At 36.1% G+C, this 15,415-nt stretch overlaps 2 protein-coding genes across 2 annotated transcripts in view; both read left to right on the forward strand.

The window, feature by feature from the left end:
• The window catches only part of LOC142339250 (dolichyl-diphosphooligosaccharide--protein glycosyltransferase subunit DAD1-like), a 277,073-nt gene that overhangs the window by 255,388 nt on the left and 6,270 nt on the right, over window positions 1-15,415 (forward strand). The gene's annotated exons all lie outside the window — the stretch shown is intronic.
• LOC142339882 (uncharacterized) lies at window positions 463-2,474 on the forward strand. The gene is made up of 2 exons (XM_075390201.1): window positions 463-1,450; window positions 2,350-2,474. Exons 1-2 carry the CDS (start codon window positions 883-885, stop codon window positions 2,364-2,366), a joined length of 585 nt encoding a protein of 194 aa, XP_075246316.1. The 5' UTR covers window positions 463-882; the 3' UTR covers window positions 2,367-2,474.

A 15,415-nucleotide genomic window follows, 5' to 3' on the forward strand; every position in this document is an offset into this window, starting at 1 on the left:
CTTCCCAGAGTATGTGCTCTTGGACGTTTTTTCCCGCTAGCGTAAAGTTTCTTATGCTGCGTAGTTGATATGTTGTAGAGTTTGATTATTATCTATTGTTCGTGAAAAACCTAACAGTTAGTTTTTTAAATTTTTCTCTAACGAAGTGAAGCAATTAGTGTATTCGTTTGTCTTGCTTGATAGTTTTAATTTGTTGAGTCAATGTTAGACAGCTGAACTCAAGTGGCTGTTAAATATCGTTGAAATTTAACTTCAAAGAACTACCTGCGTGTTTTTTAAAGAAGGAACGTTGTTTGAGCACTTCGATATGTCCAGCAGCTCATCTTTTCCAATTTCCACCCCTTCTTTCTAAGCTTACTGAGGCTAAATAATTCAACTGAGTCATTTGCTGCAGCCTGCCGGTTATGCTCAAACGAATATTATTGAACGCATGCAAACGTTTTGGGAGTTTAATATGAAACATCATGTGGTGTCAAATTCAGATGGAACATTCTGTGTGCTGCAGAGAATCACGTGCAGCTGCTTGCCTTTCGTCCATTTTAAAAAAAATTGTGGGAATTTACCTAATTATACATAGAAGACTTTCGAAAAAACTTAACGTTTGATGTGTTTGATTGAGGCTGTTCGTAATTGGTGCTAAAACTGATGAATTGTAATAATTACTTGCTTGCTCTGTCTGCGTTTTAGTCGCTGACATTGACGTAGCTAAAATATGAGAGCAGTTTATAAGCCAAACTTTGTTTTGTAACAGAACGCGAACCGGTTTCTATTGTTCGGTTATAAAAACTAGTTAGTCGACCTAGTTAGAGTACCTAACCAGAACTTAAAGAAAAAGATTAACTTCAACTGTTGCAAAAATGGATTACTTAAGGTCTCAGCAGAATGTCAGATTTCATTCTGTGGGCCTCTTTATCGTCAAGCTATATTATTCTGTTTTTGATTCCGTTAATTTACCAACTCATGGCCAAGATATCTGCCTTTGTTGTTGCAATCGCGACTTTCTGTGCAAGTCTTTTTCAATGTGTTCCTGTGAAAAGAGACTTGTCAGAAGTTAAAACCAATTCTGATAATTTGAAAACGGGCTTAAATCTGGGAGGATTGTACAGATCGATTTGCGAGCTCAATGTCACCAAAGAATGCACGCTGGATGATTCGTGTAAAGATGCAGAGCAGAGAAAAACGCAAAATACTGGCGACTTCAAGTGGATTTTGGAGTCATTTGACCTCTGCAATCTAGCCCAGCTTGTCACTGGATACGCTGAACTTGCCTCGGTGAAAAGGACGCAGCTTGAGAAGTTCATCAAGAACCAACAGAACGTGGCGTCATGGATGAGCTATCATCACGGACTGCCAAAATTCTGCAGAGTTGCAAAGACTTTCAGAGGAAATTCGACAGCTAGCAGTTTGAAGTTTTGTGACGTCAGGAAAATCTTCTGTTCACGACTGGCAAGTAAGTTCATTAGTTAGCGTAACCCATGAAACCATTACTACATAAGGCTAATGACATTAGTTTCTTATAACGGTTAACTCTCCGGATGTTTGTTTAGATTTTAAATCAACTTTTGTAAAAACGTGAATTTTGCAATATAATTCAAAGCAAATTATGGTGCTATCATTGATAGTAACTACGTGGACGTCAAATAACGATGCGTCGAAAGTCTTCGAAATTAAGCTAGCATAGAAAAATTTGCAAGTATTAGTTGTCCCAGACAGATACTTTACCCAAGCAAAAAGCATCAGGGTTAAAAATTATGGATCATTTCAACAATTGCCCCCCTTTGCAAAAGGGGTGGCTATCTTGAATAGAATTTAAGCGAGCAATTTATTAACCAATCAGAGACGACTAATAACTTTAATAATAATACACATACTATGTTAAATTGAATAGAATAAAATACGCCATGGTATAGCAACTAGCCAAACCGGAATACAAAGCGAAAAGAATTTCCCCCTGGCGGGTCGGTGGACGCGCGTCGATCCCACAGCGCATGAGAGGCATGGCCATGAACAGCGGTCCGCAATTATTCGGCTATCTAAACTGTAGGCCAAGTAATATCGTCGTAAAGTATAGCACAGAACCGGTGGTGATTCTCTACTAGGTACCAAGGGGGGGGGGGGGGCAATTGTTAAAAAGATCCATAATTACGCACAGTAGATGTTTATTTCGTTCATGTGCAATCGTCTGATAGTTGAATGAAGCCATATGATCTGCGCGTTTCAGCCAAATGTAGGAAAAAATACACCTACTGAAGAACTCTACAAAATAGTTTTCGGCTTAGTTTACATCGGTTTGGTTTGCAGCTTAGTTGTGAGTGATCATATTTCATGCATAAATTTGTATTGTTTCAGGTGTTAGACTAGCGTGAAGAGAAGAGTTAGAATTAACTTCGAAAGCAAACATCGGAGATTCTGATTCACTTGAGAAATTGTAAATATTCTTAATTGCTCTCAAGCTCTTCGGACTATTCAACGTAAAAACCAATATCCTTTTTATTGGGTGTTAAGGTATTGAGGATTTTGGCTTTGGATAAAGCGCAGTGTGGACAAACTATCGGCGTCAGTTAACTGGAGTTAACTCTCTCAATTAGAAGTTTTAATGAAGTGAAACTTTAATTGTTATATTAATCAATCAGAATCAAATCATTGATAGATAAGAGCCGAAATGACTTAATCCCTAGTTTTTTTTTAAAAAATGGAGATGTTATTTTGAAACGAGCACGAGGCATTGCTTGAGAGTAGTCCTGATGTTGCTCGGCTATCTTTAATTTGTACAATTGTAAAAATAGAGTTGTAATTTGTATTTTATTTGTTCAATATGAAAGTGCTGATGTTGATAAAATGCTTTTTAAAAATTTTTGAATACATGCCGTGTTGAAATTATTGTAAAAGATTTGAAATAATCGTAAAATAATGGTAGATTTGAAATAATCGTAGATTTGAAATAATTGTAAAATAGGACGAACAATTTTAGTTAATTAAACTGCGTTCTGTGGACCTCCCGTGTTTGTCAATAAAAATGTTTAACGTTGCAAGCTGAGATTTTTGCAGTTCAACCAATCGCAATCTTTTTGAATTGTTATCAGGAACACAGCAGATTGTGAGATTCTGAGCGAATAAATATTGAGAGAATAAAAGGTTAGTTGGGGCCTTGGAGTTCCTGAGCCCAAGAAATAAATCTTGATTTGAAATAACAAACTGATAGTTGAGTGTTTAGTGCTTGTGTCTCCTACTCCGGTGGGGGCGGCTTCGAACCCTTCTTTTTTTGCACCCTTAAAGTAATAATCTAGTCTCAATTTGAGATGAATTTTACTTGTCTTGTTCTTCTTATGCCTTTTCAGCGAACCACTTTAACAGGAAGGTTAATCGACTTTCTAGCAAGGTGCAAGTTTATTTATTGAATGTGTGTCAATATCTAGCAAACGCTTTCAGAGTTTGCAGACTTTATTTTAATAATTTTTTAGGGCGTTGCTGAATATTTTCCCTTGCATATATTTTTCTTTTGCTCTTTATTTAGTTACCGATTCGCGTAAACGTGAGGTGTAATTAGCTTGCAACGGGACAAAATTGATTAAATTTTTTAATTGATTTAAGTTGATTAAAATTGTTTAATGGTTGTCATGACTCTCACATTTGTTACCTTAAAATTGTAGTGGACGCTTGAAGTTTGTCACTTTCTTGTTGTTTGCTGTTTTTTTCTACTAGTGATATTATTGACAGGGATTTTGTTTTGATCGATGTTTCAGTTTGCTCATTGAATTATTTTAAATAAAGACTTTTCATCTTAAAGGATAATAAGGTTTAATTATTAAATGTTCCCACCGTTCGTGAGCTGAAACTAATCAGTACGAACTAGTAGTTTTCATTTGGTGCATGAACAACGTCTGTGCTCCGCGATCATTCAGGCGAAGAAAATATGAAGATAGGCAAAGGTCTGAGCCTGGAAATGACGTTCGATCAACTTGAGCAAATTGATGGATTTATCGTTTTTTCATTGAATTTGTTAACGAAGAAAATTAAAACGAATATGAAACTAAGCAGCTAAGTAGAATCGCTATCGGGGAATTAAACGGCAAATGTTAAGCCATACAATGTTTTTCCGAGATGATTAGTTCCTACAAATAGCATAGAAATCGACTTTCAAGGTTTTTTCTTGAATCAATGGCTTTTGTGAACGAAGAGTGAAAAATACATGTTGTGAAAATTACTGAGCTTGAGACTCATGTCTATTTTACATTTGACGCAATAAAATTGGTTTTGGTTGTTTTGGAAATTTTGGCTTTTCGTCCTCAGAAACGGGATAAACAAGTAATGCGCGGAGGGCGTTAAGTTCTCTTAGCGGCTTTCGGCTGACTAGGCTCTTAATTATTCGATTTGCCGAAACTGTTTTGGAGACCTAAAATTATTGGGGGGAAGAGCGATTCTCATTCTTGAAATTTGACCTCCTTCAGTCAACAGCCCCCCCCCCGTCGACTCGCCCCATCGCTGCCCACAGTCCGCTTATCCCCCGCATGTAGCATCTGCAAGCCCCCAGATGGGTACTACAGAATACAACCGCTCGCCGGTTATTTGAGAGCAATTCTCTCGACATTAGTCGGTTATCTTTTTTAAGACAGAAAGCCGATTATATATTGAAAGTATTTTTTTTAATTTGGCCCGTCAATGATTTCATCTTGTCTTTGCTCTGCAAATGTTGCAGCAACTTAGAAGTGAATCTAGTTTCACTTTTTTCTTTAATTCCTGTCTTGCGCTCTTATTGACAATATTGGAAATTTCTATGTCACGCACAGACTCGCACCAGCTGTTCTGAGTCTATTTCTTTTATGTGGCTAAGTAGTCATGCTAACAAAAAATAAGGTAAACTATTGATGGTGAGCTAAAATGTGCCGTTTTCTCTGTTGTTTGAAAACTAAGTGTCTGAAAAACGTTGAGCATTACAGAATTCCGATAGACGCTGATTTTTTTTAATAATGAAGAAATTGTTTGACATTATCTGGCTGAGTTCATGTACAGGAGAATGAGTTTACTGTACTTCAACAAACTGTTAAAATTTTTCAAATTGGGATTTAAATTTACTGAATTGAAATGGTTCATGTGAAATAAAATTGCGAAATTGTAAAGTTCTGTTATTTTGATGAAGGAATACTTCGACCTCGAATATGTGAAGGGATCTATCAGGCATGCAAAGTCAGGCTAAGATTATTCAAGAAACTTGCTACCAACAGTATCAGACAGTGGTACTCCTATATCAAAAATGATCATTGAAGTTTTAAAAAACGGAAACGGTATTTATATTTTACTCGTTTAAAGTTTACGGCCTTTTTTATTTTATAATTTTTTTCAATTTGTACTTTCCAAAAGAAATTGTCCGAGTGTTAAAGAATGCCTGCCTTTCCAATGATATTCAGCGGCAATTTCTTGCCAATGATTTTTATTGCCAAATGAGAATCGGAATAACTGTGTCCTACTTAATGCAGTGAATTAGTTTTCATTGTTTTTGATGATTTATTTACCCGATAATTTTACTGGAATAATATATCAATGTTATAAGGTATTGTTTATGTAATGAAATTGTTTTGAGTGGTTTAACTCTTCGTCAAGAAAATGGGATAAACAAATGTAGCCAGTTTTTTCAATGCCTCCCCCAATTTGATATTGATAAAATTATTCTCGCTACTCGAAAGCTGACTTTTATTAACCTTCTAGAGTTGTTGGATAGCTGCTTGTCCGGGGTTATTCTATCATTTTTTCTCTGTGATTGGTTTTCTTGTTCACTGCTTCCTGGTTTTCGTACTCTGGTTTCACTTTTTTTGCTCTTTAGAATGCAAGCAATAGTGATCCTCTTCAGCGACAGAAGTTGTCCTTTAGCTGCTCTGTGTGCTTCTTATAATGTTAATTTACGCCTGATCGCTTTTACGTCCTAGACGTTTTGAGTTTTGCGTGATCTACTTTATTCTCCCATTCAATACTCTAAGCAGGTTCACTCAATTGGTTCACTTCACTACTGGAATTCAAATTAGAAGGGCATTGAAATTCGCTCCTTTTCAAAATTTGTCTGTAGTAGCCTGCAATAAGATCGTTTGGATCACCTTTCTGAACTTATTTCAGCCCCCCCCCCCCCACCACCACCACCACCACCACTCAAGCAGACTGCGATAGAATCTAGACTCGCGCAAGTCCATCAAATGCAACTCGTGTGGTCTTACGCTCTTGTACAAAGGTGTTTAGTAGTAATAGTTAAGCAAGAGTGGGGGGGGGGGTAAAAGGAAGTACCTATGTATTAGGATTAGGTATAGCCCATTTTCGCTCAAATTCCAAGGAAGTACCTCACAGCATGATACCCAAGCTGTTCACACGAGGGGGATTAGAAAGTTAATCCCTTAATATTAAATTAGGTCATTTACTCATTCCCAAATTGCACTTTAATAATGTATATTTTCAAAGACGTACCTCACAGCATGACACCCAAGCTGTTCTCTCAAAGGGGATTAGTTAGGTAATGTTTTAATATTAAATTAGATAGGGTGACTCATTTACACTACGTACGGTTTACGTGATTTCGAAAGATGTACCTCACAGCATGATACTCAAGCTGTTCACACGAAAGGGATTAGCAAGATAATCCTTTAATAATAAATTAGGATGACTCATTTACAGTTACGTACGACTTTTCAAAAATGTACCTCACAGCATGACACCAAGCTGTTCACACAAAGGGGGATTAGCTAGGTAATGTTTTAATATTAAAATAGATAGGATGACTCATTTACACTTATGTACAGCTTCCGTGATTTTCAAAACTGTACCTCACAGTATGATACCCAAGCTCTTCACACTAAAGGGATTAGCACGATAGTGTCTTAACAACAAACTAATAAGGTCATTTACCCACCCATTCCCATATTAACAAAAAAGTACAATTTTTTATTTTTGGTTTTTACAGATTTTTTTACAATTTTAATCAATTTTTTGTTTAAAATAGTGTTTCACTGTGTCGTTTTAAACTGAAGTTCCAATTTTCCGATTTCAGAAAAAAATGTATTATTGTTTTGAAAATGTCTATTTCTTATTTTTTTTAGCCAATCACATAATCTGTCAGATCTGATTTTGGAATGTTGATGCTGAAAAACATTTACGATTCATTTTGTCTTTTTTCTTGGTTGAACATAAGTAGCCTAAAAAAAATGCAAAATACTCCAATTCTTCCTTTACTTCCTTCAACATCTTTTCTTTCTACTTTTCATTCAGATTTAGATTACGCTCCTATCACGGAAGCATCAATATTTAAAACGGTAGTAACCGATAACAATTTGGAATTATCTTTTGAGGTGGATTGCACTAGAGTAACAATTAAAACTCAGACAACTAGCTTGACACTTCCGAAGGATTTGTGGAGAACTTTAGAGGCAGCTAGACATCATAACCTCCACCTAGCCGAAGAAAAAATCAACAATTCATTGCTTTCTCTCCAAACTTATTTTCAAACCATTGAAAAAATTCGAAAAGAACAAGGGTTTCACCCGTTGAAAGACAGCAAAGGAATTATGTTCCCGTACTCTCGTGACATAAATCACTACGGTGTTTGGTGGGTAGAAGACATGTTCTCCAAGCATGCTGACTCATTTTCTAAAAAACCAGAAGCCTTCAATCTGCCCGATTTCAAAGACCTTATTCTTCCTCCGATCCAGGAAACTGACAATGAAGAGACTCAATCATCTCATCAAAATATTCCTTTCTCGAACTATAAGTGTTCTCCAATAGAATAGTGAGATAACTCGCTTTTGTTCGATGCTAAATTCACCCTCACGTGACTAAATATAGAAAACTCATCTTTGGCATCACGTGATGTTACTAAAAATAGAAGTGACATAACTATTACGTCATGATGCACGCTCTATTTTCATTGGTTACGAATTATTTTATAACATCTCATTGGATACGAAGTTTATTTTTCGCTACTGTTCTCGTTCTTACTTAAATTTCATTGGTTCAAGATATCAACCCCTTTCTTGAAGACAATTTATTCATTTGTTTCTTTGCGATTTCAATATTCAGTTACCCTTGTAGACCCAAATTTTCTGCTTTAAGAACTTTACATACTTCACATTCTCATTTCACAGATGGATCAAAGCTCTGTCTCTCCTAACTCCAAAAAACCATTCTCCTTTCCCCTCCGTAAACGAGATTACAAAGGAAAACCAGTTGTTCCCTCACCACAATTGGAATACCACAATGAGAGCATGTTTTCTCTATTTAAAGACAACAACGATAAAAAAGACAACACCGACTCAAAACCAAATGAGGAGCACGATGGAAGAAACAACTGTTGGTCCTTTCAAGAATACGGGAACCGGAAGTTTCAAATCAGCATCCCAGAGGAAACCGTCAACTCAAACTCTAACTGGACTCACTTGAAAGTATTTCGCGAAAATGTGGAAAGTGAATATGTTCTGCATCAATTTCTGATGCTATCGGCCAGAGAATTGAAGCTTGTTATTGAAAAGATACCTGAGATGATAAAAGAAGCACTACTGTTCGAACCTACTGTAGGTACTGCGAAGCTGGTGATTGACGAAACTGTGTTCCAACCAACTGATGTTGAGGAAAAAGCAAAATTTGATGTGTTCTGGGAGGTGAGTGAGACTGCTCGACGGAAGGTGTGTGTAACTAGAATATTTTTCCAAGATGACCCGAATCGATGTTACTTCACAATCAAGCTGTTCACACGAGGGAGTGAAAAGGACATTTTTAGAAGGAAATGCTTTCTTTCGGTCAGAATTGTTGAGATGGAGAAACTACACAGAATGATTGATGAAATTATTTCAGTGCTGAACAAAGTCAAAAATCAAAAAAGATCGCAAAGTGCATAACAGTAATTGTAAATTTTTAATATTGTATGTTGTGATGTTTGTATTTAATCACTTTTTAAAATTTAATGTTTCAATACAGTTGCTTGATATGAACATTGAGGAAATTGTAGCGTTAGAGAAAGAAATCAGTAAACTTTTTGTTGGAAATACAAAACGCAAAAATTATTTTTTGGCTGTCTGTCGAAGCTTGAACAAAAATGTAGATCTGGATAAAATCAACAGAGAAACTCCGTTTGGGGGACTAATAGGAGTTGGTGACTCAAAGTTAGAAAAACTTCTGAATTGGTCAAAAATTTTTCGATTACATGCTACATTTCATGATGCCGCAGGATACCTGAAAACAAATCTAAATATTGGCCCTGGATATTGTTACGTTGTTCCATTTTTTAATTCTATATTGAATTTTTGCTTCTTGGGACATATAACAGGTCTTGCATATTGTTGTTTTTTGAAAATGTCATCACGATTCCAATTAATCAAAGTGTGAATCATTATTACAAAAAGACGAACAAAAATCAGTTGCTCTCTAATGACAGATCATCTCAATCACGCATCTGACTTTATTTTTGATAATAACAATCAGGAAAGACCTCCTTGGAAAATCTGTGGTCGCACTTGCTCTCGAACAGCTTTTTTGTCAATATTTCAGTGCTTAGTTGTATTAGTACTGCTTCTGTTTTCAATTATTAATCTTATTTTTGCAAGAACTTGTGACGAACGAACAGTTTGGATTGCTATTCTTTCAAGTGCCGTTGGTTATATACTTCCTAATCCCCGAACATAAAATGAACAAAATCATTTCAACAAACGAACGAATTTTGATGTATCTTGTTGGTCCTTCCGGATCTGGAAAAACTGTTTTTATCAATGATATGCTACGAATGAAAACTTTTCAGCCATCATTTGATCGAATTTTATACTTTTATAAGCACTTTCAGACAATTTACGACATAATGATGCAATCAATTGCAGACATAGAATTCATTCAGGGAGTTGACTTTGATTTAATCGATAACTTACCCGCTGACGGCACTAAATATTTACTTATATTCGATGATTCATTGGACATTCTTTCCAAGTCTGAAAAGTTCAACGGAATTGCGACAGCCGGTAGACATCGAAACCTAAATTGTGTATATATCAAGCATAATCTCTTCCACAAAAACAAAACTGGACGTGATGCCGAGCTGCAGACTACTCACATTGTTTTGTTCAAATCACCGAGAGATGTGCAGCAGATTGATATCTTGGGAAGACAGCTAGGACTCGGAAGACAACTAAAACAGTGGTATGATGATGCAACACAAGAACCGTATGGTCATCTTATGATTGATTTGAGACCATCTACACCTGATTTGTTGAGATACTGTTCAAATGTAACATCATTTCCCTCAGATTTCTTCGTACCGAACAGTCGTGCTCGTATTACTGATATTAATTATAAACGCACAGAACTATTATACTCTGAAGCTCTTTCGGAATCTCAGCAAGAAATTTCAACCAGCTTTCCTTCTAAATTGTCCTAAAGAGTTCATCAGATTTCTCTGTGAGTGTATTGTAAACTTGATTGAAGGAAACCTCACAGGAGTAAGAAAAAATCAGTTTGTTCGCTTCCAAAAACAACTTAGAAAGCTCACGTCAAAATCAACAACCCTCAATTCCAGAAGACTTATATTGGGCTCGAAAGCTGGAATAACAATATTAGGTTACATATATCAACCTTGTATGAACAAATTTTCAACTTTCTTCAATGAGTGAGGTCAAAAAGTTTGTTCTTGTTCCAAAAGAACTGTGGAAGTCCAGAAAAGGGAAATTCCCGGAACCCTCCAGCGAGATCTATAAAAAGGAAGAAACTGTTTTTCCAGTTATCAAAAAAGCGAAAGAAGAAATTAGTTCCGAAAAAACCGATCGTCCACCTAAAGAACTTAAGACAGATCTGGAATTTCACTATAAGAACAGTCCCGAGACATTGGAAACTTTGAAAGAAATTTACGAAAACAAACGATTGAAAGTTTCACTTTCCAATACAATTATTGTTGACAACGTTGACACAGGAGTTGATATAAAAACATTCCTTCATTCAATCAAATTGAAAAACGCTCCAGTTGATCCAAACTATTTCCTAATTCTTAAAGTTCTAAATCTGAGACCACATCTGGTTAGAAACAACATTTTGAGGACACAGTATGGCTCAGACTGGTTCAATTACAGTATCAGATAGAATCAAATTGCAGAAGTTGTATAAAGGGAAGGGATCAACAGCTTTCGGTTCTATCGACAACCTAACAAAATCAAGTGGAATAAGTCGCGAGAAAGTTACAGAATTTTTACAATCAAAAGACTCTTATACGAAGTACAAAGGGATCGGAAAAAAATTTCCCCGGCTAAATGCGCATGCTCGCTATATTGATGAGATTTGGTGTTTGGATCTTGCACAAATGGATAAACTATCACAATGGAACCGAGGTATCAACTTTTTACTCGTTACTGTCGATGTTTTTTCTCGATTCTTGCCAGTAGAAGCATTACGAAGCAAAGGAGCAGAGGGTGTGAAAGCAGCTTTTATCAAAATGTGTTCGAAAAAGAACGAACTCAATTTCCCGAAAAAATTATGGCTAGATCAAGGAAAAGAGTTTTTCGGAGATATGGCCAATTTCTGCGAGGATGTGGGAGTCAAATATTATCACACTTATAGTGAAACAAAAGTAGCTTTTGGCGAGAGAGCTATACGAACCCTGAAAAACTTAATTTACCGCTACCTGGAGGAAAAGGACACATTATCTTACATCAAAGACCTGCAAATGTTTGTTGACATCATCAACTCTAGAATAAATCGAAGTATTGGTTTGGCTCCCAAAAATGTAGTAAATGCTGACTTTTTGACTGTCATGTACAAGCGGATGAAACTACGAAAAAACAAAAAGCCTAATTTTAAAGTAGGTGATAAAGTTCTGTTGGTATTAGTAGGGCACAATTTTCGAAAAGGATATAAGCCTCACTATACACATGAAATTTTCCTAATTCGAAAAATAAACACTTTGGCTCCTTTCCCGACTTACTTTGTTGTTGACCAGAAAGGAGAAAACATTGATGGAATCTTTTACGAGCAAGAATTGTCAAAAGTTAAATAATCATTTTTGAATTAGTCGCGCTAGAAAATGGACGGTTACAATCTGCCTTATTTTAAAGGAGTTCCTCGTCAGAGAGGGCGTGGCTTTGGAGCCTTGGCAAGAACAGTCGCTAGAACAACTCTCCCAATTCTCAAGAAATACGTTTTACCTGCAGCAAAAAAAATTGGACGAGATGTAATCGAGTCAGCCATTCCCGAAATTGGAGGTGTTTTATCAGGACAGACTTCAATTAAAAAAGCAGTAAAGAAGACTGCGAAATCAACAATACGAAAACAAGTTGGTGGTGGTATGAAAAAGAGGAAAAACACGAGACAAAGTATCGTTCGGCAAAAAATTCGGAAAGACTTTCTGATGAACCTTGACTAATCATTTTCCCAAACAAACGTCACAGAGTACAGTCAAACATCATGAATTCGTTTTATCTTGAATTAGTGTCCAACGCTTCCTCTCAAGTTTATCCTCAAAATACAATGGCTTCATTCACTAATTTTCTTCCCGACAAAATTGAACTGGATGGATCTTGGGAAGTAGCTTTAGTCGAAGTATCATATCCCGGTATATGTTATAACGTTGAAGGAGGATTGATGAACTTTCACTATGATGAGAAATTTAAGCATGTCTTTGCCATTCCACCAGCAGTTTTTAACTCTATGGATGAATTTGTAAAGAGTCTTACAGATATTCCCAAAAAAAGCACGACATCCCAAAAACTTAGATCCTCAATTTTCCATCAACATCGACAAAAAAAGTCGAAGACTAACTTTTTGCAATAGAGAATCTCAAAATGTATCATTCAGCAAAAGTTTGGCTGCTAACTTGGGCGTTGAAGCTGACAAACCTGTTATGCCTTATTCGAAAAGATCATACAACACCAAGTCCTGGGCAACGGCTGATCTCCCTTTTGATATTACTGGAACACATACAGTTTTACTCTACTTGGATATAGTTGAACCCAATTCAGTCGGTGATGTGAAATGTCCTCTTCTACGCTCCTTTCCATTCAAACACCGAGAGTTCCATAATGATGAGATTAAGAGATCGCAAGTTCTGAGTTATCGCAGTTTCGAACACTTGAGATTCCATAAAGTAATCAAATCGAGTTTCCACAGTATCCATGTAGAATTAAGAAACGCTGCTGGACACCTTGTTCCCTTCTTCCCTATTGGTCAAGTTCAACTTACTTTATTATTCCAGAAAAAATCTTGATCATTTCCTCAATTATCATTATAAAAAACGGTCGGCTAAAATGAATTCCTTATCTCACTCTATGCTCGACTTTTTTGGGAAAGTTCCAATTTTAGACCCAATTCTTTGGTCCAATGAACAACAAATATTTCCAACAAATTCCTTAAACGAGTCAACAATCGAATTTCAATTGGAAACTGATCGTAATATTTTCACTGACTTGCGATCTACTCGATTATTCATCAGAGGAAGGGTTATTAAAGGCGATCGAACACGTTTGGATAATGCCGAAGAAACATTATTGGTAAACAATGCTCTTCATTCACTTTTTTCTAATTGCGAAGTCTATCTAAACAATGAACAAGTTCACAGTGCCAATTCTCTTTATGCTCATCAAGCTTTTGTTTCTGCTGAGTTTTCAGGTACAAAAGGAACGAAGGAAAGCTTGTCTCAATGTCAAGGATATCGATACGAGATTGAGCCAAACGGTTTTAATAAAAGACCGTTTACAGATGTTGTTTTTCAAAAAGATAAAGATGAGTTTACTTTTTACGGTCCGTTGGCAATAGGTCTATTTGCTTGTGAAACTTTACTTCTCCCAAATGTCATCCTCAGACTGAAGTTGATCCGGTCTTCTCCAGCGTTCTATATGATCGATACTGGTGGGCTGAACTCTGAGGCCTTAATTTTGGAAGCTTGCCTTTTTACTAGACAGGTAGCAATCTCAGATAACTGGATGAGAAGTTTCAAAAGCAGACTGCTTCGAGAACCTGCCATATTTTACTATAATGAAGAGCTTCCAAAGACGTTTATTATTCCCGCAGGACAGAACCAGTTTATACAAGAAAATATATTTTCAAACAAACCAATTCGAATGATTGATATTGCTATGAATCTAAATAATGAGTTCAGTGGAACATACAACACGAATCCGTTCCATTTTCGTAAATTTGGTCTTCGGCAAGTTAAAATTGTGCGTGGGAATCAAACTATAGTCAACTTGAAAACAGAAAATCACGTGAGAGCTTATGCTGAAACAATGAAAGCACTCAAGTTTGATGATGACGGTCCTAACATTCAATACAAGGATTTTGAAAACCATTTTCATTTATTTTTCGATCTTACTTCAACACAGGAGGCCAATGTCGAAATGCATTTTCCTGATGTAGTTGGAGCAGGAATTCGTTTAGAGCTCTACTTTGCTAACAATTTGAGCAATACTGTAGAATTATTTGTTAGTGGTGAACGTATAAGTTCAATTGCAATTGATAAGGAGGGATCAGTCACCAAAAATGGATAATCAACAACTCTTACATGTTGTCAACAGGTTCCCACACCTAAAGTTCAAATACCTCGGTTCCTTCCCTGCAGATCTTCGACCAAAAAATTTACCTACAAACACGTTTTGTATAATCAACATAGATCCATCTACTCAACCGGGCTCCCACTGGATTTTGCTTGCGAATAAGAATGAAAGTTGTTCTACGGTGATTCGATGGGAGAAGTTTTGGAAAAATATGGCATCAGGACAAAAGCAAACTTTGGTTCATTAGTACAGGAGAAACTCGAAGATTCAGAATTGTGTGGTTTATATGCTATTTATTTTGCCCATGTGTTATTTTCCAAAGTCTCATCTAAATATTTAAATGATTTTCATATATTGAAGTTCTTTGCTGATGTTTTGTAAGTTTTGAAAACCAAAATCTTGAAATTTTTAAACAGTAATCCGTAAAATGTTGCAAATGGTTTTCAAAACTTTCTATTGAGGTTTTGTAATTTTGTATTTTATTATTTGTATGTGTATTTGTATCTAATTCAGTTATTTCAAAAAAAAGGTCTTTTGTTGAAAAGAGATTTTGGTAGGAAAACTGTGAATTAAAAAAGAGGCGATATATATATATACATATATAAGACTAAGGAAAACGAGTTATAAATCTAAAGGAGTAGTGTGAATACCATCTTCACAGACTTTACGCTTGGGATAAAAATATGACAGTCCCACTTTCTTTAGTTCATAGGTACAAACTTTCTTGTTGTCAACAACTCTGAAGCCACGATTTGTTGAATAAACTCGCTCCTCATTGAAAAGAACTTTTCTATACTTGTTTAGGGGCTCCTCAATGTTGTTCTTGTTGAGTCCTTTACTTGATAGTTTAACTGTGTCTGTTTCCTCATCGTAGCAGCAGTACGTCTTTGAACAAAGAGCAATCATTTCAGAGCATCTAAATTCTT

Source organism: Convolutriloba macropyga, chromosome 5, assembly GCF_964194025.1.
Source record: "Convolutriloba macropyga chromosome 5, txConMacr16.3, whole genome shotgun sequence".
Taxonomy (NCBI): domain Eukaryota; kingdom Metazoa; phylum Xenacoelomorpha; order Acoela; family Convolutidae; genus Convolutriloba; species Convolutriloba macropyga.